General features: G+C 45.1%; 1 protein-coding gene across 4 annotated transcripts in view; it reads left to right on the plus strand.

Moving 5' to 3' along the window:
* Positions 1-25,836, plus strand: part of GRIA1 (glutamate ionotropic receptor AMPA type subunit 1) — a 123,710-nt gene that overhangs the window by 46,525 nt on the left and 51,349 nt on the right. For 3 of the 4 annotated variants that reach the window (XM_068409635.1, XM_068409636.1, XM_068409637.1), the window contains exons 3-5: positions 13,416-13,655; positions 15,097-15,281; positions 19,814-19,867. In XM_068409635.1, coding sequence (XP_068265736.1) covers positions 13,416-13,655; positions 15,097-15,281; positions 19,814-19,867 — 479 coding nt within the window. The remainder of the gene's footprint in view (positions 1-13,415; positions 13,656-15,096; positions 15,282-19,813; positions 19,868-25,836) is intronic. The other variant, XM_068409638.1, reaches the window with a different exon arrangement.

Here is a 25,836-nt window from a genome sequence, read left to right on the forward strand (position 1 = left end):
GTTAAGACCCAATTTTCAAAGGTCGCATGCACCATATGGCTTCCTCGTACGCCTAGATCCCAAATCACCTTCAGATCATTCCGACTTCTCGTCTTTAAATTAGAGACATGGTAGTCAACTAAGTCATTTAAGCACATTTTGGAAATGCTACTAAGGCTCTCAACTGACACCACTCTACTGTCAGAACTAGCAGTGCAGGGAACTGATCACAACAAATGCTTAGGAAATATGGCTGCAGATGTTCAGTGCCATGTTAAATGTAGGCAGCCAAAAATAATTTCTCTCACAGGGAGATTGGTCTTTTCTCTAACAGGAGGGTCAGGAACTCAAAGTGAAGGCTAGACACTCCTCTCTGCCACATTCAGCACCTAAAGTGGGTCACAATACAGAAAAAAGAAAATCACAACCCTCACTGGTTTAGCTAGAACAATCCCAGAGGTGTAAATCACAAGCTTTGACTTTGCACCCCCAGCTTCTTCTGCACACCAAGAGACACAGGAAATTTGCACCAGGGATGTTTCTTTTTGCCTTGGTCCTTCCAGACCAAGTCTTTATTGTGGTTTTGCTGACTGGTGGCAGCAGTCTCTGCCCTGGTAACCTCCTCTTGTAGATGGCAGTTCCACTTGCCTTTCCCCTTGGGTGCTTCTGGAATAAATGGTGCCTTAATTAGGTTAATTATACCTTTAGCCATCCATGTGCTCACTTTAGATGTACCATTAGAGTCCATTACACAGTGTAGTTTCCCCAGTTTTCCATATGGGAAGCAAATCTAACACCTGATATGTGAAGCTCTCCGTGGCTCAGTTGTCTTGCACAATATTTGTTAAATCCAGGGACTGTTTCCACTCCTTAAAAACCTGGTGCTCCTGGTGTCTCTTTGTTCAAGGCCTGCCTGACCCAGGGCGGCCAGTGACTCTGATTTCACGGACAAATGTATTTCATCAGAGGCATCTCCCTGCAATGTCAACAGAAGGCTTGAGCAACATATGATGAATAGTGAAAGTGTCTCTATCATGCTTGTGAAAAGTGGTACAAATTAGCATCCTCTGTCTGCTGCTGCTATTCTGTCTAAATAGTATTTTACAGGTAAAGTTTCTGCTGAGAAACAGTGGGGTTTTCTCAGTAGCTGCCTAAATCATGTCATAGTCTTTGGTTTACACTGAGTAACTGCTTGAGACAGAAGCTGCATCTGTATGTGCGATGTCACTGCTCCCGAATGATGAATGACCCCAAGTTTCTAACTTCCCTCCCTGTGCTCTGGCTGGCCTCCCCGGAATTTGCATTTATGCAGAATGCTTTACATTATCTCTCTTGCTCTCTGCAGCTCACTGGAAGGTCTCTTCAGGAGCTTAAAAATTCTCACAGAATGGAAATCGTTAGATAAGGTGTTTGTATGTAACTAGGCATGTCAGGAAGAGACCTCAGTGTTTTCCTAATGTTAAGGATGCTCCCACATTCTTCTCCCTGAGACGCACACCCCATTTTTGCAGACTATTTTCTCAGTCCTGTTGGCAGCGCAGGCTGTTCAGGATAACTGAGATGCCTCTGGTATCTTCACTGGCCTTTATGTAGAGAAGATGACTTAGTATTTGTCACTAGCATAAATCTTTACTGTGAACATATGAATCTCTACAAGTGAAACATCTAGTAGAAAAGCCTTCCTCAAAGTTATTGTCTCTCTAGAAAACGTTATTATAATGCTTTGTGTCTGAGCATTTGATGCCGCCTGCCACTAACGTTAATGGGAATTTGTTGGTGTGTGTCCAAGGTGACTATATATAACCAGTGATATGCTGAGCAGCTTCTCCCACCTCTTGGTCCTTTCCTCAGTCCTATGAGGTTCATTTCCTCACGGGACTAGCTTGTTATGGGAGATGATTTTTATGGATCGAAGTGCAGGTTCAGGAGAAGTCTGTAGCTGTAAATGTCCTCTCTGTCGTGCTGATAATATGACACAGATTTTACCCAAGATTTTTTAGGAAAATCTTAGATTGCACTTTATTTCCAGTGAAGGTCGTGGTATGTCACTAGCTCCCTGGTTGATCCTTGGTGTTTTGGGTCACGCCCGCTCAGAGTCTGTCCACAGGTTTGTTGGAGCAGCAGGGCAGAGAGTGGAGTTCCCCCAGCTCCCCCATCCCCACCGTTCACACCGCTCAGCAGGACGGATGCCTTCACCTCCCGCGAGAGGGAGGCTGCCCTCCACAGCTGCTTGCAGCCCCGGTTTAACAACTATCACCTCTCCGTAGAAGCTCCATCTGGGCACACTAGCTAGATGCACTTCATGTAAACTGTTTGTTCCACCACCCACAACGAGTTATTCGCACAGAAGTTTCACCAGAGACCATAAAATTGCAAACCATAGGTCCAGATCTCGCCATCTGTCACAGTTCTGCATTCCTGCTCCCCAGACAACACAGTCTCCCACTGGCTTTAAAAGATCCCAAGCTTAAACTTGTTTGTTTGGGATTTTTCAAAAAACTTGGTGCTCAGAGGCACTGCAGAAATAAAAATGTGGTAGCTATTATCATTTATTGCCCTCACGATGCAGACAGGATTAAAGCTGTTCTAATGACAGGGAAGAAATGGTAATATTCCCCCTGACATTAAGTAGGCCTGAAGAAAGCTGTGAGCACAATGGAATGGAACATTAATGTGAAAAGGAAAATAAAAACCCTACAAGAAATGACTATGGCAAAGAACCACCAAGGGAGGCACTTAAGCCCACAAAAGCCAGCACTCTCAGATGTCAAAGGATCTTGTCATTCTGCACCTAACTCAGCCCTTGCTGAGGTGTTAAATGGGGTTTCAAAATCATTCGTGCTTTCACAGACCTTAGGTGAATATAATATACAACCGGGTAGCACAAAAGGGTTGTGCTGTAGAGACTTAACCATTGCACGCTGAGTGTGGTTTGCTGGGTTTGTGCTTTTGCTGCTCCTCTTTTCAGGAGACACTAATGGCTCCTGTGATTGCAGAAAAGATGGCAGTTTTGGAGCAGCAGTGGCACATGCAGATTTTGGACCATCTGCCTTGCTAGCTCAGCAGATACCTGTAATGTAGCCTTGAAAATTTAGAGAAAACATGAATGTTTATAAATAACGTGTCAGACAGCTGGTGGGTTTAAGTACTGCTTCCCACATCAGGCCCCCAAGGACAAGGTGCTCTGTCCTGTATGAGAGAGGATTTCTTTGAAGAAGACTGCTTTGTCCTGGGTAAGTGCAAGTTCTTCCTTCTTTGCCCAGACCAGTGAGACTGTACTCCTGTGGAGAGGTGAGCTTGGTGGTGCTTTCCCCATACAACGTACCCTGTGCTTGTTGTCTGCTGCCTTTTATTTTTAAATGAGCAGGGAGTCAAATAATGTCAGAAAAGCCAACAATATCTTACCATGAAAGGGAAACACCCTCTGTGCTCTCTGGCAGCCTGCATCAGCCAGCCTCCCTCCTAGGGTGGGAGATATTTTAAGGTAGAGCACATACAAGACTCCATCGCTACCGAAAAGATCAATCAGGTTGGGGAAAATTCTCTTGGCTCTCCATTTAGGTCCCTCCTTATGCTTTGTTTTACTTTCTGTGGTGAGCCAGCCATATCGTTTCTCTCCTCTCTGCTGGGAAGGTAATTCTCTACTCCAAGGAGGCTATTCAGTGGCTTTCTTTATTGCTATTTAACATGTATACATTACAGTACCTTACAGAGACCTCATAGTATTGTGCCAGGCATCCTACAAACACATGCAGAATGACAACTGCATCTATAGCAGGTACCCATGTGTGGGGGATAACAGGATAAGCATAGTTCTGAGACGGTTAGAATTAATAGTAATGCCCACACATCCTATGTAGGTGTATGGGATAAAGGGTTCTTTAGGGGTTTTTCTTGTTAATTTAAAAAATCACTATCAGGAAAGGGAGTCAGTGTTTAAGGAAATATAAAGGTCTCTTTTCATATGCATCCAAAGCAGGGATGAAAAGCTGGGCACACCAGGACCGTGCCCAACCTGTCTTTAGAGAGTTTAACACCTGCTTTGCCTGGCTGCAGCTGACTGTGTAGGCTGAAGAGCATCAGGGGTCTGACACTTGAGACCAAGAAATCCAGTGCTTGCGCCTGAGTATAAATATATGCCTAGGAAGTGTTTGGGACCATGGAAGGATCATCACAGAGGGTGTGCATGGGTGTGTGTGTGCTTTGAAAGGTTCTTTGGCTGCTTTCAATAGAAAAAGGTGGAGTGTTAATAAATGAAGTTGTTAATTTCCATTCTGTTATCAAAAAAAAAATGAAAATGAGTTGTGTTAGTTCAGTGGCATGCAAGGATAAGGTTTTATGCACTGTAGCACAAAACAATTAAAAGTTGGAAATTTAGAAGCAGGAGTGGAAAAAAATAGAGACAGGGAGAAAGGGGAAGGTATTATAGGTGCTCACCTCTGACTGCATGGGGAGAAGCAGGCTCAGGGCACGAGACCACATGAGAGCGTTGGTGTGTAGTTGTTTAGGTGCTGTGATCCGAACCGCTGTGTGTGACTTGTCATTCTCAAACAGGCATATGCTTTCAGTATGTGTCACGAATCTTGCAAGTGAAAGCTCAATGTCTGGGACGGGAAATGTTTAAAGCCACCATGAGAACCGTTAGAAGCAGGAAGGGGAGCTTTGTATGCAGGTCAGACCTCAGCACTTCCAAGTGTTGGCTGAGATCCCAAAGCAGGCACAGAAAATACCACGTGTAGACCCAGGACTGGAGGAGGTCTGCTGGGCTATCCCATCCTCTGCTGTCACTGGTTACCAGATGAGACCTTGCTACTCAGACCTGCTCCAAGTACAGCTGTTCTGACTGCCCATCTTGCTGACAAACGCATTGTCATGTCTCTGCAGGGAAATAACCATGTTGAAGGTTAGTCTGTTCTTCAGTTGCCTGCAAAATCACAGAATTTGGTCCTGATGCTGTAATTTACAGTATGGAATTCAGTGGCCCAAAAGACTGTAATCCTGTAGACTACAAAAGGCCAAAGCCTCACAAGGTAGGATTGTGATGGAAAGTTAAAAGGTATTGAGCTGATGGGGCAGGAAGAGAGGCTGACACAGAGCTGCACCCAAAAATGGTCTTAATTACTACCTTCATTACAAACCTGGAAGGAATATATATATCATAACTGAACTCCAAGCCTGGAGTGGACTTCAGGGAAGGGCTAATGGAGACATTATTATAAGCAGGAAATAATCCTAAAAGAACCCAGAACCAATACAGGTGAAAATTACCAAAATACTGGTTTTGCAGTTGAAGGCACCACCACCAGTCTCAGGAATGCCACAGGGAACACATCAGAGACCAAGACATCCGTTTGGCTTCCAAACTGGCACATCTGCAAAAGCACAGTATAGAGAAAATTTGGGAATATCTATGCAGATGTTTTATGAAGCAGGGGGACATGGGACCATAATTGTAATTATCAGTATGGAGATTAAGAAAGGAGTCGTTGAGGTAGGTATTAACACCCTCCTTCCCCCATGGAAGTAACATTAATGTTGGAATAACTTTTCCAGGGAAAGTCCATAGTCTGGTTTTTGCATTGCGACCTGCAATCAGTTGCAAGATGAGCACTTACAAAATCCTCATCAGAACCTAAGGCTTGCACTGAAGACAGTCACAGGCTTTAATGTATAGAAAAACTGCCATGAAGATATACTGTATTAGGGAAAGAAAAGAAACTATTAAAGACAAAATGCATTTCATCTGCAGTGAGCTCTTCTTTATCTGACACATTTGCTTTCTGCTACTGCTTATCTTCCCCCCTCCCACCCATCACTCCCCTCTTTTTATTCTGTTTTAATAATTCAGGTCGTACAGCCCCAAATTAAATGTTGGGCTGGCCAAAGAGCAATGTGCTATGTACTGTATGAACATGCTGTGGTTTTGGTGCTTTGGTCTTTTCCTCCATTGTTGTTCATGTTCCCCAGGAGAAAGCTACACCGTGATACGGAACTTAGTTTTCCTGGGATAGCACTGTCTGCAGAAGGACCAATATAATACAAAAGGCCATCTAATAAAGCAGCAACAGCAAAATTGGTTCAACCCTCATCCCTCGCTTCCTTTTATATCACTGTCACTTTTTCATTTGTAGTAATTTTGCTTTAGTATTTATGACTCTGCTTCAGACATGGAAAGTTCAATGAGGACAAATTTTTGGTTTCCTATTTCATTGTAGGAGGTTAGGTGAGAGCAGGGATAGCTGGTCTTCCAGAGCCCATGGGGCCCTTAGCAACATCCATCTGTGGCTGGGGGCCCTATGAGGCATCACCCCTTCTTTGTATGGGAGCTGCAGGGGAGCTTGAGGTGAGGGTCGTGAGCAGGAGATAGTAGGTGGTTTTGTAGAGCTTCTGCTGCTCGAAGGCAACCCAGTATGACCAGTGTCTTCTGCTTGCTTCTTTGTGGACACAGCATAAAGCCAGACTGCCCAGCAGCCCTGCTGCCAGCGCAGACTTGCTGACACTGTGAGACAGTTCTGGCACGTGTCAACGTCAAACTGCTCAAAAGCCATGCAAGGCTCAAGAGCCACAAATGGGCCATCTCTCGCTCCAGGAGCAGGACGTGTACTTTTCATTAACTAAATATGACGATTTTTAATGACATAATGTGCCATAAAAGGATATCAGAAGACTGTATCCCAGCTGGCTTTGCTTGTCATGGTTTGACAGCTAGCTGTACCGCAGAAATGTGCCAGACTGGCATGTAGGAAAAGTGAATCTTTTTTAAAAGACTCCCATTTTAAAAATGAAACAAGGTGGAAAGGTCAGATCCTGTATATATTTCATTCTTGATTTTATATGATTCAACAAAATCTTAGCAGTCCTCAAAGCAACAACATGTTTAAAAACAAGCAAAGCAAACAAGGAAAGTCTTGTCAAACATCTTGGTTTTCCTTCTTTCCTTTTTTCAACAAGCTCAGTGACCCTGTTAAGACCTTTGATATTTGAATTTTCCTTTCCATTTTGTACGCTGGTTAAGAACTACATTTGAAGACCCTAGCAGAAAAAGAAAAAGAGGTTTTGAGATGTGAAGTACACAAGTGGAAGAGCTATGATTTTCAACTGGTCCCTTTGACAGAGAGGTTAACGTCAACTTCCCATGGCCATATCTTCCACCACCATGATTATAATTCAGAAGTGCACTTAAACGACAGAGAGTCCATCTTGTCAACTTTTGTTGACAAAGCACCGTGCTATTTCTGTTTCCTTAAACTCAGCAGCATGCGGGAAAGAAGTATCCCAAATCCAATTTGATCTTAAGGGAAACTTATTATTTGTCAGCCAGTCAAACTAAGACTTATTTGTCAGGCAGGTGAACTTAACTAAAAAAATTGAAGCTATCAGCATAAACAGTTATGAGCAGCTCTCACTCATAGCTTATTGTTTAAATATGAGGGAAGGAAAGCAGATCTTGATGTAAAAATCAACACTACTTTCCAGCTTCCAAGATGGTCAGAGTAGCAGTGCAGGAAAATGATGGAAGGGAGCACATTTCTGTGTCTGTTATGTATTTGAAAGAGAAACATATTTCTTACGATATCACATCAGCCTGATTTGCGGTTGATCAAATACATGGGACATATCTGCTGTCAGCTAAATACATGCCTGGAGCGGTGGGGGAGTGCAGAATCTGTTTGGCTTTCCCCTGCTAGAGAAATCTGTGGGAACATGCTGTCGTTGGGATGTGCTGAAGAGATGCGCTCTGGCACCTACGCCACACTGGAGAACTGTGAGGACAAACATTTGGGAGGAAAGCTGAGCTGATCCTAATTGAAGCAGACGCTAGCGCTCTTTCATTGAAATTCCACCGTTCCACCGGCTTTGCCAACCTGATGTCAGGTTCTCCATCACTGTGTGAGGGTCACCTCCAGGCAGGGCATGCTAAAAATAAATTATTCATGAACATCCCCCTTCCTCTTTCCCAGATGTGCACATATATACTCCAAGTGAGGAAAGAAAAGCATGTGGGAACTGCTCCTTGACACCACTGTTGTCAATGAGTATGTTTTGCCGCAAGTGAGGGTTTTGGTTCTTGTCCCAGGAGGTTTGGGCAGATGAAGGACGTGCCACACTGATATTAGGGCTGCAGGCATTGCACGGCTAGTCTTTAATAGCTTGCAGAGGACTGTAGAGTGAGCTGATTATTTTATTACACTCAAAATCTGGCCACACTTATCTTGCAATTTTTAAAAGGCATTTGTTAATTTGGTTTCTGCAGTAAGTGCTGTGTGTGCTGGATTGGGTGTTTTCAAAGATTTCTTCTTATCTTGGAGTCTACATTTCCAAATTGCCCTTTTCTTTCCCTGCCTGTTTGGGCTGTGAAGTATAGTTTGCTCAAAATCCTCACATCTACAGCTCAGCATTGTAGGAATGGCTTTCCTGGAGAAGGTGTGGTGTCTTCCCTCCTAGATGCTCCTCAGATGTGACATCCTCAAGGGTTGTGAAGGGCTCTGATATCTGACAGGAACCATCTGGGGTTTTTGACTCCTTCTGCAACAGAGAACATGAGTTGTTTGTAGGGAACATCTGGGGATATTTCGTTTAATCAGTTTTTTACTGCTCTTGTGGCTTTGGGTATTAGCACTGTCTCTGTTACTTCTGCTCTCTGGCAGAGGCATGCAGCAGTTGAGTCTCCCAAGAGTCAACTAAACCATATTATTGGCTCCCTCCAGGGGTAGCTGGGTGAAACTTAATGGCCCATGAGATACAAAAAGTCAGTAGAAATGATCTAATGTCTCCTTCTAGTCTTAAACTCAGTGGAATGGTGAAAATTCTGCTTCTAAAGGAAATGGCAGATGAGCAGTTGCCAGGATCTCCTACCAGGCTGCTTCTCCAGCTGTATCCAGTTCCCTTTTTGCAGTCCTGTTTGCAGATTCTCAGCAGAATTGCACCATTTTCACTCCTGGAGACCAAATCCTCATTCCCATCCTTCTGTGCAGCCCATTTGCTCGTCCTCCTCCCTCAAATGTCGAGACTGTTTCAGCCCCTCTTTGTGGTGACCGTTTCAGAGAGAAACGTTCTGGTCTCCCTTCTGCTTTTTCCAAAATCCCAGTGAAGTATCTGTTTTATCTGACATCTGCCTTTCACATGGATCAGATCAAACCTCTAGTTCCAAAATATCTGGCCCTCCTAAATGCAGAAATGAGTCCTGTGCATCTGCTCTCTCTGTGTCTCGTTGAGAGCTTCAGCCATAAAAAGTATCCCAGGAATTTTTATAGACTTGAAACTTCTCTTTTCTTTTCCTCTTCTGCAGAGAAAATGTGCAATTTAAAGTTGTATATTTATGTATTTTTCTTTTTCTTGGAAGCATTTGCAAAGGTCGTTAGAGCTGCCTCTCTTCAGCTGCCAAGCAGGTGTCCTATCCTGCGTGTGTTTTCAAGAAAATATCTGATTTAAACACTGTACCTTGAATATTTCCATATGAAAAGAGAAACTTCAGATAAATGGCAGGACTAGAAATCCTAGAGTCTGGGGATTTCAAGCACGAGTGAAGCACACGTGCTTTTTCCTCATCTGAATTCAAGGACACACCAGCTCCACGATGGCGACCTTTCCACAGAAGGAGAGGGGAGGCCTTCTTCTGCTTGCTCTACCATACCAGTCACTTCTTAACTAACTTACAAAGCTATTTTGATTTTTACTGTAAGTTAGAAGTGGTTTTAGAACAGTCTGAGGAGCTCTCACCTCATCTGGCTGCGGCAGGTACTGCGGAGTTGTGTCCAAAGAGCAGATAGTTGTCGCTGGGTTGTCTTTCCAGTGTAACCAGGTGACAATCAAGTTAATGCCTCTGCTTTTTGTGGAAAAGCCTCTGCATTTTATTTGTGGATGGCACTACAGAGCCTCAGTGAGAGATCCTGTGCCTGGAAAAGGAGGGATGTGGGATGTCCATGGTGCTTGGTGCAGCACACACTGGGGATGTCCCAGACAGAAGTCCCAACCTGATCAATTATACAAGACTGATCAGGGTGAATACAGTAGTAGTTGCCATGGTTATTAATCATTATGAACTTTATTTTCTGAGGGCTTGTTTAGAGGAAAACTTTTCTGTAATTAATTACAAATTCATTGTAAGATAATAGCATAGCTACAGCCCAGAACAGATGTTCTCTGTCCTTCTTTCCCTTTGTGCAGCCCAGAGGCCAAGAATAGCACACGCAAACTGTCACAAATGTCTGCATTTACGTCGAAGTAAACACTCTTCACTCATACTCACGTCCATGGATATGCAAACATTTATGATGTTGCTTTTCCCCAGTTTCCTGCCTGCAGGAATGAGCTTCAGAAGCTGAACTGTCCAAATTCGGCTGCCAGAGCTAATTATCGGATTGACACAGCTCTCTCCTGTAGGAAAAGCCAGGCTGCGGCCATCTAGCTGTTAACAGGTACTTGGCACAAGGCTTGCAAAGTGTGATGTTATCACCAGCCAGTTGACCGAGCTCAACTTCTTGGACCCTCCATTCCGGCATGATCTTTATCCCTTTTATGTTTCTTAATCTTTTGAGAAAAGCATCAGTCAGAGGCTAGTGACTGCTGAGGAACTGATAAGCTTCCTCCCTACTAGAAAAAAAAAAAAGAGAGTTTAAAATATTTCCTTCCTCTAGTTAATGTTTACAGTTCTTAATAGTATGTTATTAGGAAGTTGCAGAGCAATCAAATGAGAACATAATTGTTAATAAATTTTCTTAATGAAACAAAGCAAATATAAAGAGATTCCAGCAATCTCTTAGTGTATTAAATAAATGGCGACTAACTTCTTTTTAGTTTTGCTGGGTAAATTCATTTGGACCATATGTAATTTAAAATAGTCCTGAGATTTAAATAATTTTGCAGCCACTGCTTTTACGTTATGCCAAGTTCAGTCACAGAAAAGCAGCTGCAGTTCTCACTCTTCATTTTTCCAGATCAATTGACACAACAGTTTCTGTGTTGTTCTTTGGATGATAACCCTCAGCAAGTCTTTTTTTTCTAAGTTATCTGCCTTGTCCATGGTCCCTCAGTCTGAAAGTACGAAGTGAGCTGGGGATCTTTCCAAACTTACTAATGATAAAGACTCTTCGTTCTCCCAGTTGTCTTTGGTTCAATCTGTTTCAAACGCTGGGATTGATGAGTGTCTCAGAACAGTGTAGGAAGGCTGCCTGAGCGTCACTGAGCCACAGAGTTAAAAAAAAAATGTAGAAAATAATAGATTAATTTCAAACAGAAAATAAAATTCAAGGAAGCCATGGCTTGCCTAAAACAAAGCAAAACAAGCCAGCTAAGTGTATTGTCTGGATTATTAATTGTGCTGGATTGTTCTCTCTGCCCCGAGAATGTCACTTTAATCATTCAGTGAGTCTGAAGCCTGGGTCTCCGGAGATCGTGTTCTGATCTCTCACATATGGTATATCTCACCGTTCATTAGACTCACTGGTCCGGTCACATGGAAGTGATGTTCACACTATTTCTATCCGTATCTGCTACTTTTCTTCCTGAATGTGTCAGTCTCATGATGAGGGCAGTGACTCCAGCTGATACAGACACAATTGCTGATTGCAAAGAGAGACATTGCCGTGAAAGTAAAGAGAAGAGGGTTTTATTTCTGTCATGGTTTGGGCTTCACTGGAAGTTCCTGCCCCACAGAAATACAAATTCCCTCGGGGGAGGAGAGTGCTGAGGTATGTGAGATCACAGACACGGAGTGGTGAAAAGAGGATGGGTGACCCTGGGGACAAACTGCTGGGCTGGGATGCCCTAAACCTGGGCTCAGCTCCAGGATGAAGGAAAAATTCTCACCAGTGTAATGAGATTCAGTTCTCAGCTCTCAACACTCTGTGTCATTTCAAAAATCTGCCTGCTTCGTTTTGGTGGTGAGATGGGAGTGGGGACTCACTTTGCACAGTGGGAGGCAAGATTTCTTGCTCTTCCTTCTGAATATTTGATGCTGGCGGTAGAGAAGTGAGGAACAAGGTAATCTTATCCAGGATGGCTGTAAGTCAGTCAGGGATGACTTCTGGTCCCTGTTGGAGGGATGAGCTTGGATGAAACCCAGATAAGGATGAAGCAAGCTCGTGTTTAGAAGCCTATCTCCAGCCACATGTGCAGAAAGTTCAGTGCTGGTCGCTACCAGCAGAAACCAGGTCAAGGGATTTCCAAGCAGTGCAGAGTGCTTGCCAGGGGACCCCAAAATGTCACATCCAACTTCTAACCCTGCACTTTGTTGGCAGGGTCTGGAGAGTGATGTGTGAAATGTTTAGTCAGGATAAATATCATGGCCAAAGGTCTTCAGAGTCAGAGTGACAACAGAAGACACTAGTGACAGGAGTTCTGACACAGGGAAAACACTGTCACTGCCACCACCTCCGTCTTGGAGATTTATTGATGATAACTTGGGATGTGCCATAAACAGGGGTGACATTAAACGAGTCTGACTGTCTCAGGGGCTAAGTTTTACAACCCAAAGTGTGAACTCTTTCTGCCTCACTGAGATCCTGAGGCATTTTCCCAGCAGCTCCCACGATCTCATTAAGTGCTCTCCCATGAAGGGCTCCAACCCAAGAGAGAGCTCTCTGTGCAGCGCAGTGCCAGCTCCTGGGATCAGACACAAATATCTGCCAAAGAACACAGCGTGCACCCTCAGAGCTTAGTCATGGAGACCACCTAGGCCACCACCATTGCCTCACTGGGCCCACAGCCTTCCCCACCACAGCTTTGTGAGGAAACCAGAAATTGCCATGCAGGTGTCCCCAGGTACCGATGCACCCCTGGTGTCAGAGGCTCTGACCTCAGTGCCAGCAGCTCGTGCCTGGGGACAGACCTCCCTGTAGCTGTGCTATGAGTTTATTGAACCTAGGTGAACCTTTGCTGAGATGCCCTCTCAGCGTGGTCTCAGCTTCTGAGGTCAAACCCGTGGTTTCCGCCTGGAGTTATTGGCCACAAAGGGCTGGGCTGTCATGCAAATGCTTTCCTTCTGCTCCTTGAATGCATCTGGGGCTGCAAGCTCTAGCTGCAGCCTTTCTCCCACATAGTAAAACAGCTACAGTGGCCAGACAGCTGCCATGCCAAGGAGGCAGGGCTTGGTGAGCCACTGTGCTTTTCTACTGAAGGTTTCCCTTCTTCAGACAACACGTTTTATATCAAAAGCAGCAAAATCTTTAGCAGAGCCCTGAGGATACTGATTTCACTCTCCTGTGTCCCTTCTGTCTATCAAAGGTAAAACACGTCTGTGGAGATCAAGGGCAGAGCACCCCATGGCCTCAAGCCCTGTCCTTCACAGGTTGCATTCACCAACTACCAGGCTTTGAGGAAAGTGATCTAGTCCAGAAGGCTTACAGCTTATCTCAGGGAAAAGGTTTATTTTGGTGACTTCCCTGAGAAACCTCCTTGTCCTTCTGCCCTCACGACCTTTCTCTCTGCTCCTTCAGTCTGCTCGCAGTTCTCCAAGGGCGTCTACGCCATCTTTGGCTTTTACGAAAGGAGGACTGTCAACATGCTCACATCTTTCTGCGGGGCTCTCCACGTCTGCTTCATAACGCCAAGCTTCCCCGTCGAAACATCCAACCAGTTTGTTCTCCAGCTTCGCCCAGAGCTCCAGGATGCCCTCATCAGTGTTATCGAGCACTACAGCTGGCAGAAGTTTGTGTACATTTATGATGCTGACCGGGGTAAGTCACAAGTACATGGGAAGGGTTACTAGGCAATTAACATAGTGGTCTAGGTGGAGTCTTCTTACTGTGGGTGGTCTAGGTGGAGTCTTCTTACTGTGGGTTGCTGGAGGCTGAGAGGGTGACTAAAGGAAGGGTCACCCTATGCCTTCCCTGTTCTCTATTCCTTTTCTGAATATCCATTACTGCTGAAGGTGGTCATTGATCTAGACGAAGCATTAGCCTGACCCAGTATGCCTGTGTTCGTAGGGTCAGCTCTGAACCCCGTCAACACAAGGGAAATATTCAATGTGTAAGTGGTTTGAGTTTCAAATGGGGAAATTGTTTAGATCCCTTATTGAATAGTTCTGTTGAACTCAAGGCCACCGAGTCCCATGTTTATAAATGTGAACTGACAGCTGCTCAGGTCTCACCTGAGCCCACATCCAGTTGTGATACGTGTGTTTGTGGTAGGTAGCTTGGAAAACTCCAAGTTCCCTGTGTTAGTGAGTGTTAGTTGTCTGTGTAAAATAATGAAAGCCTTTGTTGGGTTCTTGGAAGATATTGTCTATCTTTCTAAACCGTGAATAGGGCTAGTGAGCTCATTGCTCTGTGATTCAGTTTCCCCAGCTCTCAGATGCCTCTAAAGCTTCAGGCTTGGAGGCTGAGAGCAAAACGGACTTGTGGAGGACAGTGCAGAGGTAAGGGTCTTTCACAGTTCTGTCCTGGAAGTTGTCATTAGCCCTTGCAGGGACGGGATGACCTTAAGAGACAAGGAGAAGGTGTAAAAGCATCCCACTCTGCTTTCTGTTGTCATGAGGCATGGGCACACTGAATATCCCAAAAGGACTGCAGTAGGCAGGGTTGTCTAGCAGGACTTCGGAGTGGTGCTGACTACGTGTATCTCCTCTGGAAGGCCGTGCATGTAATTTAGGCAAGATCCTTTTAAAAATAATGAAGTTTTCTGATGAGATGCTGCTGAAAGAGAGACAGGGACACTGAATATGATTGTGTACTGTGATTGCTGAGGGTGTCCCTAACCCTAGGAGCATAGAGCCTAAACAGATCAAAGATGAGAAGGGAACTATGGCCCAAAGAAATTGGGTGATTTGGGTAATGACAGACAAGAAGGATGGGGATTAGAGCTCTTATCTGAATCCCACAGCAGGGCCTGATCAACGAGATCGATCTGCCGATCATAAAGAAAAACTAGGCCTGGAATCATCCTGTTTTCCTGTGCTAGGACAGAAAAAGCAGGAGTCACTAATTCTAGCCCAGCAGTGTTTGGGTAGGATGCTAGACTATCAGCTGCTCTCTGCAGTTCTGCAGCACTCTTGTGATGCTGTATCCAGCCTGGCTTGAGGCACCTACGCAGGCTGTCAGAAGGGTGGAAAGATGCCATTGCACAACTAAAACCTGGTTCTCCCCCTGCTGTCCTCTTCCCCCTCTCTTCCCATTGCAGGGCTGTCAGTCCTACAGAAAGTGCTGGACACTGCAGCTGAGAAGAACTGGCAGGTGACAGCCGTCAACATTCTGACAACAACAGAAGAGGGCTATCGCGTGCTCTTCCAGGAGCTGGAGAAGAAGAAGGAAAGGCTGGTGGTGGTGGACTGTGAATCTGAGCGGCTGAACATCATCCTCAGCAAGGTTGTGTTGGTGTGGGTCTTCTGGGAGGGGTCTTCCATGCAAGGTGGGAAGGGTTGTTTCTCCTGGAGAAGTTCTCCCCGTTCTTGTCTGATCCATGTCTCATTGCAGCTCTCATTGGATGTGGTGTGTGTGTATTGCAGCAGGCTGCCAAGCTTGCAGGTATTTCTCCGTTGTGTTATTGTGGAAACTGTAAAGCCGTATAAATACTAGGACCTCCCATGTATTCAGGCTGAGTGAGCTCTGCTGTGCCGTGTTCCCTACTCGTTTGACTCCTCTGCTGAGCCCTTTACACCCCCTTACTCCCCAACAAGTTTGCTTTGTGCTAATTCTTCCAAGCAGCATGCACAAGACATGGCACTTCCTTATTCTGCTGAGCTTTTCTCCGGTTCTCCCACCTCCTGTGAGTTAGGGCGGAGGTGTGGATTGGCACTGCCAGACTCGACTCCTGCTCCTACAGTCTCCATGTCCTGCACCAAATTCTCACAACCACTGCCAGCAGGACAGAGATGGAGAAGCTTTATGGTACATCTGTAGTTTCCTCAGGAGCACAGTCTCCAGATTAGGCTGGAGCTCAGCATCCTCCCAGGACATCCAGGCTGTAGCAGGATCTGATGTTTCCAGCTCCTCTCGTGCCTTGCAGCAAGAGACAGGCTCATTCCCAGCAATCTCCTGGCTGTTTTGTCAGCTCATGGCCACAAGGCAGCTGGGATATGCAACAGAGGACTCGACAGCTAGGTTGTGTGCCCTGCCTTACTCATCTTCAGTCTGGATAGGTCACCCAGTAGTGCAGACCCAAATATTCCCCATCTTCTTTCCTCTATGCCTCCCTTAATGCCTTCCCTAAGTCCTGAATATGGACTTCAGCAGACAGGAGACCAATGCAAGCACGTGGGCGGGTCTCAGTCCACAATTGTGTCCCTTCTTCAACTGCAGCCTTAATATCTTTCCCCCTTACACCTACAGCCAAGGCTTTCCCCACAGCTGGCACTCCTGTCCTATGTGGCTTAAAAAGGCCCTGGTGCTTTGACTCCCACTATCATACTTCTCATAACCAGCCCACTCTTACCTCATGCTTCACACGCCGCCTTGTCTAAGCTACCTGTCATCTCCCGTCTCACACTTCAGCTGCTCGCTGTCTGGGGCCAGGACTGCCATTTCACCAGCTGCACGGCTCAGCGACGAGCATAATCCATCCTTGTTGGATGTCTCTGGGTGCTACTCTATTATATGTAACAATGAAGCAGGTAGCAGGTTTTAACCTCAAAGTAAAGGTCACGCTCATGAAGGAGAGATCAGATTATTCTGGAGGGTAAAGTCTTCTCTCTGTCATGGAGTAGCTGCAGTTGAATTTTTAACAGTACCTAGGCAGTGAATTTGCCTTTTCTGTAGGCTTTCCTGTAGGGTATATCAGATTTTAGGGATAATGATGTTAGTTTTTTAAGCCTGGTTTGCCTAACAGAAAGTTAAGTTCTGTAGTCAAATATTATCTAGTGTTCCTAATACGAACACGAAAATAAGTCTGTCTTTCAAACTTCTTCACATAACTGGAGCAAGAATTAAACATAGATATAAGCAAAGCTATTTGCAAGAACACTAAAAATCCAGATCTTGTGATTATTTGGTTTGCAATGCTGTAAAACACATCCATTCCCAGGGAAAAGAGGGACAATGTTGTGTTTTCCTGTGTTAAGGACATAGCAATTGGAACAGACATCTGTGCCTAGGAGGTAACACTCCTGTTAGGAATAGTCTGTAAATAACTTTTTCAGACCTGTGTAGTCCATTTTCATCTTCATTTGCCTTCTTGTTCTGAGTCCACATGGATTTCTGAGAGCAGAGGTAGTGATCCCAGTGTAAGCAGGGGATGCCAGGTCTTTCACAACATGCAGAGGAAAAGGCTTAAAGGAACAACTACGGTTCTGGAGACCGTAGCTGTAGAGGAGCCAGTGCTCCATGTGTTAATGATATGTGGGAAAATGACCTGATTTCTTTCTCAGAGGTTTCTCTGTGTCATGTCTCAAGGGCATGATTTATCTTTGCCAAGGTAGCTGTCGTTTACAAGTCGGGGCTTGGTTCGGGGCAGGACATCCACGCGGCCGCGCTGTGTAGCCTTAATGGGATAAGTAAGCGGTGGGTTGTATTCCATTAAAGCCCTGTATTGTTTCTTCCTTGTCTCTCATTAAAATGAATAACTGGAATTTCTCCTTTGCCACTGTTTCACTCTGAGAGGATTTCTCTCTAATAGATGTCAAACTGGCCCATTAAGAAGTGGGTAATGAAACCTAGGTGGCCCAAGTGAGCTATCAGCATGCAGCCCAGCACAGCCTCTCACCATGTTCAGGCTAAGTGATAAATGCTATTATAACCTCAGCTTGCTACCGCCGTCCGGACACATTAGGACTGAGCAAGCATTTTAAAATAAATTAAGATCACAAATAACTGTGTAAAACACAGGAAGCAAGCCTCATAATTCAGGTGGATGGGCTGCAAGATTAACAGCTCAGGGAAAGCTGGATGGCAGCCCTCTCCGGTTCATCGACTCTGACACCTAATAAAACAACAAAGGGAGTGTTTGGGCAGAAGGAGCCAATGCCAGCTATTGTTGACACTGGAGAAATGGGGAATTGGATTGTAATTCTTAGACACTCCAGTGCCCTGGAGGTGCTCCTCCTCCCACAATGTCTGGGACTTACTGCAAAGGTCGGTCTCAGTTGATGAATGGAAGGGGACAAGTTGGGTCTGGTTTTGCTTCTCAAATCTGGCAATGGAAGATACTCGGAAAACTACCCATAATAAGAGTATATCTCTTTATAGCCTTAGGTATGCAGGGTTTTTTTCTGAGGGCTCCAGACTGCTCAGCAGAAGCCATAGTGAGGGATCCTGAGCAGAGAACCACAGGGCTGTGAAGCTGGTGGAGCTGACATTAGTTGTGCAAGAAACTGCTACTAAATGAAGCCTTCATTGGAGTTAATTGCCACCCCCACGTTAATGCTAGGAACCAGATGAGTTTTAATGTGCATACAAGAGCACTTCATCAGAGAAAGGCTAAGGCAGATGAACCAGTTGCACAGAGGAAGTGTCAGCTCATTTATAATCCATTTGGAAATCCCTAAATGGCTGCTTATGATAATCTAGGAGTGCTGGACAGCACGGGGAGGATCAGTCTGTGCGTGCCCTCATCTGATGCTTCTCAAACACCTGCTACCAGCCTGGTATCACAGAGAGGTCCTGGGTAGACCGATCTCTGGTCGAATCCAGCACGGCAGTCATTTTATTGTCATTCTGGCTGTGAGGATCTTTCTGGTCTCGCTACAGTTAGTTCAGATTTTGCCTGAGTGTTGGCAATGCAGGCAGTAATTCAGAATCAATTCATACGACAATGGAAATAAGAGGTAGTGTTGCCATCAAAGAAACCTTATGGAAACAGCACAATTCTCTCAGAAGCTGGCAATTCTTTTTACAAGTTTTGAGGGCGTGTTGGTTCAGGCTTTTTTTTCCACTGTTTCCTTTCTGTATGTGGTTTGGCTCAAATGCAGATGGTGTCTGGCTCTAGTAACCTGGTAAGAGTTTAACAGTGCTGCTGGAAATCAATGGAGAGGAATTTCAGTGGGACCATGGAGTCAACAAGAATAATGTGATTTTTAGCTGTATTCTTTCTGTATTTTTTTTTAATCGAGGGAGAAAAAGACAGGGACCATCTGATCAATGACTGTCCCTGATAATCACAGGCAAGCCTGCAACAGGTGGTGCCTTTCTACCTAGACAAGGGAAACTTTTCCAGCTAACATAGAAACTTTCAAATGTTACAGATCCATAAGCAATTGTGTTGAGAAAAGAAAATAAAAGCCTAACTCTGCAGGCATCAGGGAGAAAGGAGTAAGTGGCAAAGAACATATATTGGGACACCATGAATAGGAATATATAAATAATCTCAATGAATATGCAAGGAAAATCCTCTGTAACTTGCCCCGGCAGCTTTGCTCTACAGATGTGGTTTGAAGCTACCCCAATGCACTAAAGGAGGAAAATTGCCCTATAGGCTAAACCTCCTGACGTCTCGCCCGGGCAGGTGTCTGCGCCAGGGACTCTGGCTCGGAGGATGTGCAAAATAGCTCTCTAGTCTTGCTTGATGTTTCAGCTGCATTCACAGGACAAATTGGACCCCAGCTCTCCACTTTGTTCCTTTAGTGTCTGATATATAAATCTTGTTTAACCTTTCAAAAAAAACCCCACACTGTTTTCTCCCCCGGCTAAGCCCATAGGAGACAGGTTGGTTTATGCAGTTTACTCTCCCTGCCTGTGGAATCTGCTTGGGGATCTTGTCCCGTCTAATCTCAGGCTTGCTGCTCAAATATCATGTGTGAAAGTTCTGTCCTTCCTCTAACAGGGTTGTGAACTTCTGTTTTGCTGTGTCTTCCTATCCACAACTGAACAGTCTCACTGGGGAAAAATGGGGGGGCAGGAAGGGCAGATAAATGAAGCTCTTCTTCCTTAGTTGGTCTCTGCTAATATCCTTGGCTTTCATCTTGCAGATCATCAAGCTTGAAAAAAATGGGAATGGGTACCACTACATTCTGGCAAATTTGGTGAGTTGCCCTCTTTTCTGGTTGTTTTTTTTTGCTGTCTCATATTTTGTAAAGCACTGTATTTATAGTTACTGAGCTGGACATCTTTTTTCTCATCCACCTTTTGGGTAAAAAAAATACCAAAGTCCTTTGCAGTATTCTCCGTGTGGTGTTTTCTCTCTTGAGCCAGCAAGATTATCTGCAGGGTATCTCCAAGGTTGCTGGGTTTTTTTTGCCTCCAGCTTCAATCTGCATCTTTTCAAAGCCAATGAAACCAACTGTCAACTAATCCTTGTTGCATTAGGTAATGATTTTTTTGCATGTTATGGGCACCTGGGGTCCTGGCATTGCCCTTCTAGCCTGTTTCAGTCAGGCCAACAAGAAGCTGTGGACTATCGGTAACGACTTGTGTTTTTTAACTAGTTTTAACCCTGTTTCAGTATGCATCCCCTGGGGGAAGTGTTTCACAGCCATCCTGAGAGCCCCACTACGAGCAGACTTGTTAATGACAATGCACCAAGATCCCTCTGTCCTTCCAGGAAAAATAAAACATGTGCCTGTTCTGCAACTTGGTGCTAAATCAAATCTGACTGTCATGGCTCTAAGGAGTGAATTGGATGTAAAGATTTCTTTAAGGAAACGATTTTCCCCTTAATGCAGGGAGTCACTGCCTGAGGACAGAGCAGTATTGGGCACCGGCAGGGCTGTCTTTCTGGAGCAATATGCTGTCCTCTCCTAGCAGGCTGGAGAATTTCTCTGCCTAGGGAGGTTTGGGAAGAGGTAAGAGAGAGAGGAATAGCCTCAATCCATAGGGCAGCTGGAGGCTTTCCGTAGCAGGGCTCCTACCCTCTCCTCCCCAGATGTGTCCGTCCGTCCATCCAGGGGGATGCACAGCAGAGGACCAGGACCCCCTGTGTCGGGCTGGGTCAGCCATGTGCGGGGGCTGGAGCCGTTCTTCCCTCCCACAGCACGTCAAGCCTGGGTAATTAAACTTTAAACTACCAATTAGTCAAGCAGTTGCTGCCGTTCTCCTTCTCTCAGTCCCAAGATAACTCTGTAATTTACAAGACAAAAATGGCCACGTAATTACCCTGCAGTGCCCTGATACTGACCCTGCGCTTCTGCGCCAGGCGCCTACCGTGTAATTACAAAGTTAAAAATGTTAGGTTGGATGGGGTGGAGGGAGAGGAACATGCAAACTCTAGAGCAGCCAATAACTTCAGTTGCTAATTTTTAAAAAATTATTATTTGCTGTAACCCAGGTCCTGGTCCTCAAATGTTTATGAAAGTCCCTTCATTAAAGTTAAGCAGGGAAACTGTCTGGAGTAGCTGGAGTGTGTGTGTCTGTGCGCTTTTATGTATACCCATGCAGAAAGCTAAATGAGCATGATATCACCTCTTCTCTCTGCACGGTTTCATAAGGATAAATACATTAAATGCATGAGATGGTCCAACACTCAGATGCTGGAGTTTTGAAGGACATTTCCCTCTGTGTTATGATACCGTGCTCTCCCACTTTCAGCCAGAGAAAGCACACTTTTCCCTTCTTTAATTTGTTTTCTTACCCTTTGCACAAATGCTGAGAGGACAGAGCTGGCTGGAGGAGGCTGCATACTCAGCCAACATGGGTTATAAATAATTAATTCAGAGCAAAAAGCTTTTCGTTTCCCCAGACCCTCCGCAGGGAGATTCTGCCTCCCAGCTGCAGCTCAGTGGAGGGTGCTTTGGGTCCCCAGGACCACCAGAATCCACTGCTACTTGCTGTCCTTCCCAAGCAGCTTTGTTTTGGGGGGAGAAGAAGAATGAAAGGAATTCAAGCTCTTTCCTTTGATCTTTGGTGCTCCTTAACACCTAGCATTGCACAAGAGCCAAACTCCAGAGCAAGGAGAATGGCAAAGAGGCCATGAAGATCCCATGTTCCTGAGACCATATGGCAGTGAGGAAGGATGGCAAGCCTCCCTATGTGGGGGTGGCCGGAGATGTCATAAGGGATTGGCAGAACGTGGGAAGTCGATGTCTGGCAGGGTTAAACCATAGCGTGGATGCTCTGATCCAAGAGATCACAGTAGGTTTTACCCTCTTCTAAGGACATCTCAGTGCTGGATAAGAGCCTTCAGAGGGTGTAACATGCTCTAATTTATTCCCACTGACTCATACACGTAGTGGATAGTCCTTAAACACCCCACATTTTCTCCTGTAGACAAGTCCTAAGATGACAGGGTGTGCATTGCCCACACGCACCCTCATGTGTACACGTGCACGCCTAGAAAACAGCCCGATTTTGTGGAAGTGGCTCATTCTGGAGTACTGGGTCATCAGAGAATAAATTAAGAACTAAAAACTGCAAGTGCCTGAACATTTCCAAATGAATTATTTTTTGTCCCCTGTGCTGACTGATGGAGTCCTGATTTTAGGACTCTCATCCTATATGAAGATGAGGCTCCCAGCCCTGGCTGGAACAGGCTCTGCCTTGAACAAGTCAAATGAGTCCTAAGCTGGTGCGTAGCCACCAAGTTACCTGCACTAGCTGGAGCAAAGGGATGAATTTTCAATACCTGCCTTTTGCAACACTATGGATAACTCCACTGAAATTCTTATTTTTGGCTATATGCTCGCTCAGAGCTATACTCAGCCAAAAACCAAGCAGCAGCACGCTACTGCCCAGTTACAGCAGCTCCAAACCGTTGTTACATCAGGAATGCAAAGCAAGTGAGTTTGCAAGGCGATGCACAGGCTGAATAAGGCCTGCAGAAATCATCCATGGGCGCATTTTGAACACGGAGGAATTCCATGTCTGGTCACAGACAATTTGTGAACAAAGAGGAACCGGCTTGCATTAATCACTGCTTGTTCGCCCAGCGGTTGCTGTCGGGTGAGCTGTAGTAAAGCACCAAGCAGAATTTGACAAGTAGCAGCAAATGAAAGCTAGTGTTTCCTAGCAGGAACAGCCTCTTTTTCAGTGAAATTGCGGTTGCCGAGGTGAGACAATAATATTTCTGTGTACACAAACAAAATGAAACCGTTCCGCACCTTAGGCCATGGGCAAACATCTTACTCCGAATCTGCTATGCCTGTTAAAGACACAGCCTGTCTTGTCTGCCTGTCCCACGAAGGTCTGTCTGCAGCATCACTGCCAGGGGAAGGGTTCCTGCGAGCATCCCTGCCTCTCCTTGAGGCAAATTTGGCACTGTCTATGGCTTTTGCAAACTCATGAAAACTTGATTGTTGACTGGTACCTATTAGGGTTACCCCAATTAGCTTTTACCAGCTGCCAGCCTGGATATTTGTCTGGGGTACTGGCACTGGGGGGTTGCAATCATAACTCTGCCCCTCTCTCTCTCTCTCTTTTTTTTCTTTTTTGGAACTCAAAAAGGTTTGGCAACTTTAAGAAGTGTTTGTTTTTGTGAGTCTTATTTTTCTGCACTTTGTTCTCAGCCTTTGAGAGCATCAGTCTAGCAACCACAAAGAAAAAAAATAAAGTCAATACTATCAGAGGAGCAAGCTTAGAAACTTCTGGGATTCCTTTCTTTTGATGTCACAGGCTTTTTCCCCATAACCTTGGCTTCATGTATCTGTTTGTCCTACGCCAGGGATGTAGCCTGGCTACTTTCATTAGTGGGAGAACATCAGCTCTCTTGGGCAGAGGAAAAGCTTTATCTTAAAATAAGTGACATTCGCGTGACCTGTCTTTAAAAGAAAAGTATGAGAGACAGCTGCCACATACAGTGTTTTTACCTTTTTTTCTTTCCTGGCGCATTAGTCCAGGTTATTCTTTTAGCAAATGCTCTTGTTTGAAGTTGGATAGATAAGTGTATGAGATTGCTGATGCTAGGGGTAGCAGGGAAAAGTAAAGATAAAACCTGAGTTGATTAGCAGAGGTAAGCATTTTTTCCTGTGCCATTTTACATCAGCATGTGTCAGTGCTGAGTTAGGCCATGGGCAGAGTTTCACTTTGCAAGCAGTTGTGGTAGCTTTGGAGGTTACCAGCACAGCAGCTTTGCCAGCAGAGTGGCTTGTGCAGGAGTCAGGCAAAATGTGCTGGTTTGATTCAGTTCACCTGTGCTTTAAATGGGCCCCTCTGATTTTTTTTTTCCGCCAAAAAAATGGAAGGGAGAACTTCTGCACTGCCAGGGCTGAGGTACACTGACCTGAGACCAACAACTGGTGCAGCTGCAGTGAAGAAAGGGTACCCTCCCAAATTGGCTGTCAAAAAGGTTGTCCACATCCCTCGGGAGCAAAGTTCTCCCAGCACAGGCAGAGATCAGCTCCCCTAAAGCAATGCAGCACACGTACATCCTGCAGCACGTGCTGTGGCCGCGTGGGAAGGGTCTGCTGTGCCCATGCTGGGTATGAGCCTGGTGCAAGCAGCTGTACCTGCTGCAGCACAGTGTGGCACTGGCCATGTGTCCATGGCTCCGCTCCCTGCACCGAGCCCCTGATTCAGCTTGCCTGGAGCTAAAATGTTGCAGTTCTCAGTCTCCCATCATCTTGAAAGCTGCCATGTTTATTTTAATCACCCTCAGTTCTTAATACTGTCTCCTGCCCCCTGAAGTATTGCTGATTGAAGGCGCAAACGAGGTCAGCAGTTCTCAGGTCGCATCACTAGCTGATTGGAAACTCTGTTTTGTGGGAGTTTCCAGAAGGTTGTGTACAGCATCGGCTTCCTGTCCTGGTAAGATCTCAAGATGCCTGGTCTTGCAAAAATGATATTCTTATATTGGAAAGAGATGTCCTAAGTTATTTTTAGGTTTCTAAAACTATGCCAGTTAGACCTTTCCGTGGTCTGAGAGGTTGGTGCAAGTAGGCTCATGAGAAAACTTGTTTTTTCAGGCAAAGGAAGAGAGTATATCAGTGAAATTTCTGAGGTCTGCATTTCACTTCCAAACAGCTTTTCTGTCCTAATTCAAAGGTTATAAAGCAGAAAAACCCCTTATAACATTATCTCATCTGAATTACTGATAGTAAAAGACACAGCAGTGCCCTGAATTACTTTTTGCTTGAATTAGTGTGTCTTACGTAAAAAGAGAATCATCTGGGTTTGATACAAAAGTTGCCCACACGGGAAAATATGAACTGCAACCTTGGAAGGATTTTTGCAGTAGCTAATGAGGGCTCAAAAGTATGAGTGACTTACTGTGGCTTAAAAAAATTGCTGAGCTTCAGGTGAGTAACGGACAGATTATATTACAGCCATTGGAAGGAAAAATGCGTTTGCTTAAATCTCAGCAAAAGTGTTAAACTAACAGGTTTCCTCAGCCATTTGCAGTCTCCCAATCCATTACCCCACCTCAACTGACAAGGGGTGATGGCTAAATCTGTAGTATCTTCCTCATGGTGACTTCATTAGTGTTTTTTTCTAGTCCAAACTTGCCTAGCTTCAGTTTCCTCCATGAAATTTATGCTTCTGTTTGCTAGACCAAATATTCCATTACTGACGTTTTGGTCGTTGTAAACTGTGATCAGGTCATCCCTTAATCATATCTTTGATTGAAGTCCTGGCATCTGTTACTACACGGCATGTCTCCCAAATCTTTAAATCAATTTCTGCTCCGAAAGCTCTCTAAAGCACAGACATCCACGTAGAGCGTCTGTCCCTCCACCTGGACTGAGCTTTCCAACAAGATGTGTATGATCATTTATATCCAGAATGTGCTGCAGCAGTAGGATAGGGCTGATGCAAATAATGTCACAAAGAAAGTCTGTAGAGCTGTACCAAAAAAAAAGTTACTGGTCATCTCCAGACCCATGTTCTTGACGTCTGGATTCTCACTTGACTTGGTTTGCTTTGCATCAATAGACCAGGACAAAACAGACTCATCAAACTGCAGGATTGGGACCCTGTCTGATAGTGCCCCCTCCTCCCATCTTTCTTTTTCCTTTGTTCTTCACTTACTTCTGTGTTACAGTGAGGACTCCCATGTTTTGCTGCCACTATGAGATTTCACACCTTAATTATTCTACAGAAGAGAAGAAGGCCTCTCCTGCTGGAT

The sequence above is a fragment of the Nyctibius grandis genome, chromosome 10 (assembly GCF_013368605.1).
Source record: "Nyctibius grandis isolate bNycGra1 chromosome 10, bNycGra1.pri, whole genome shotgun sequence".
Lineage (NCBI taxonomy): Eukaryota > Metazoa > Chordata > Aves > Nyctibiiformes > Nyctibiidae > Nyctibius > Nyctibius grandis.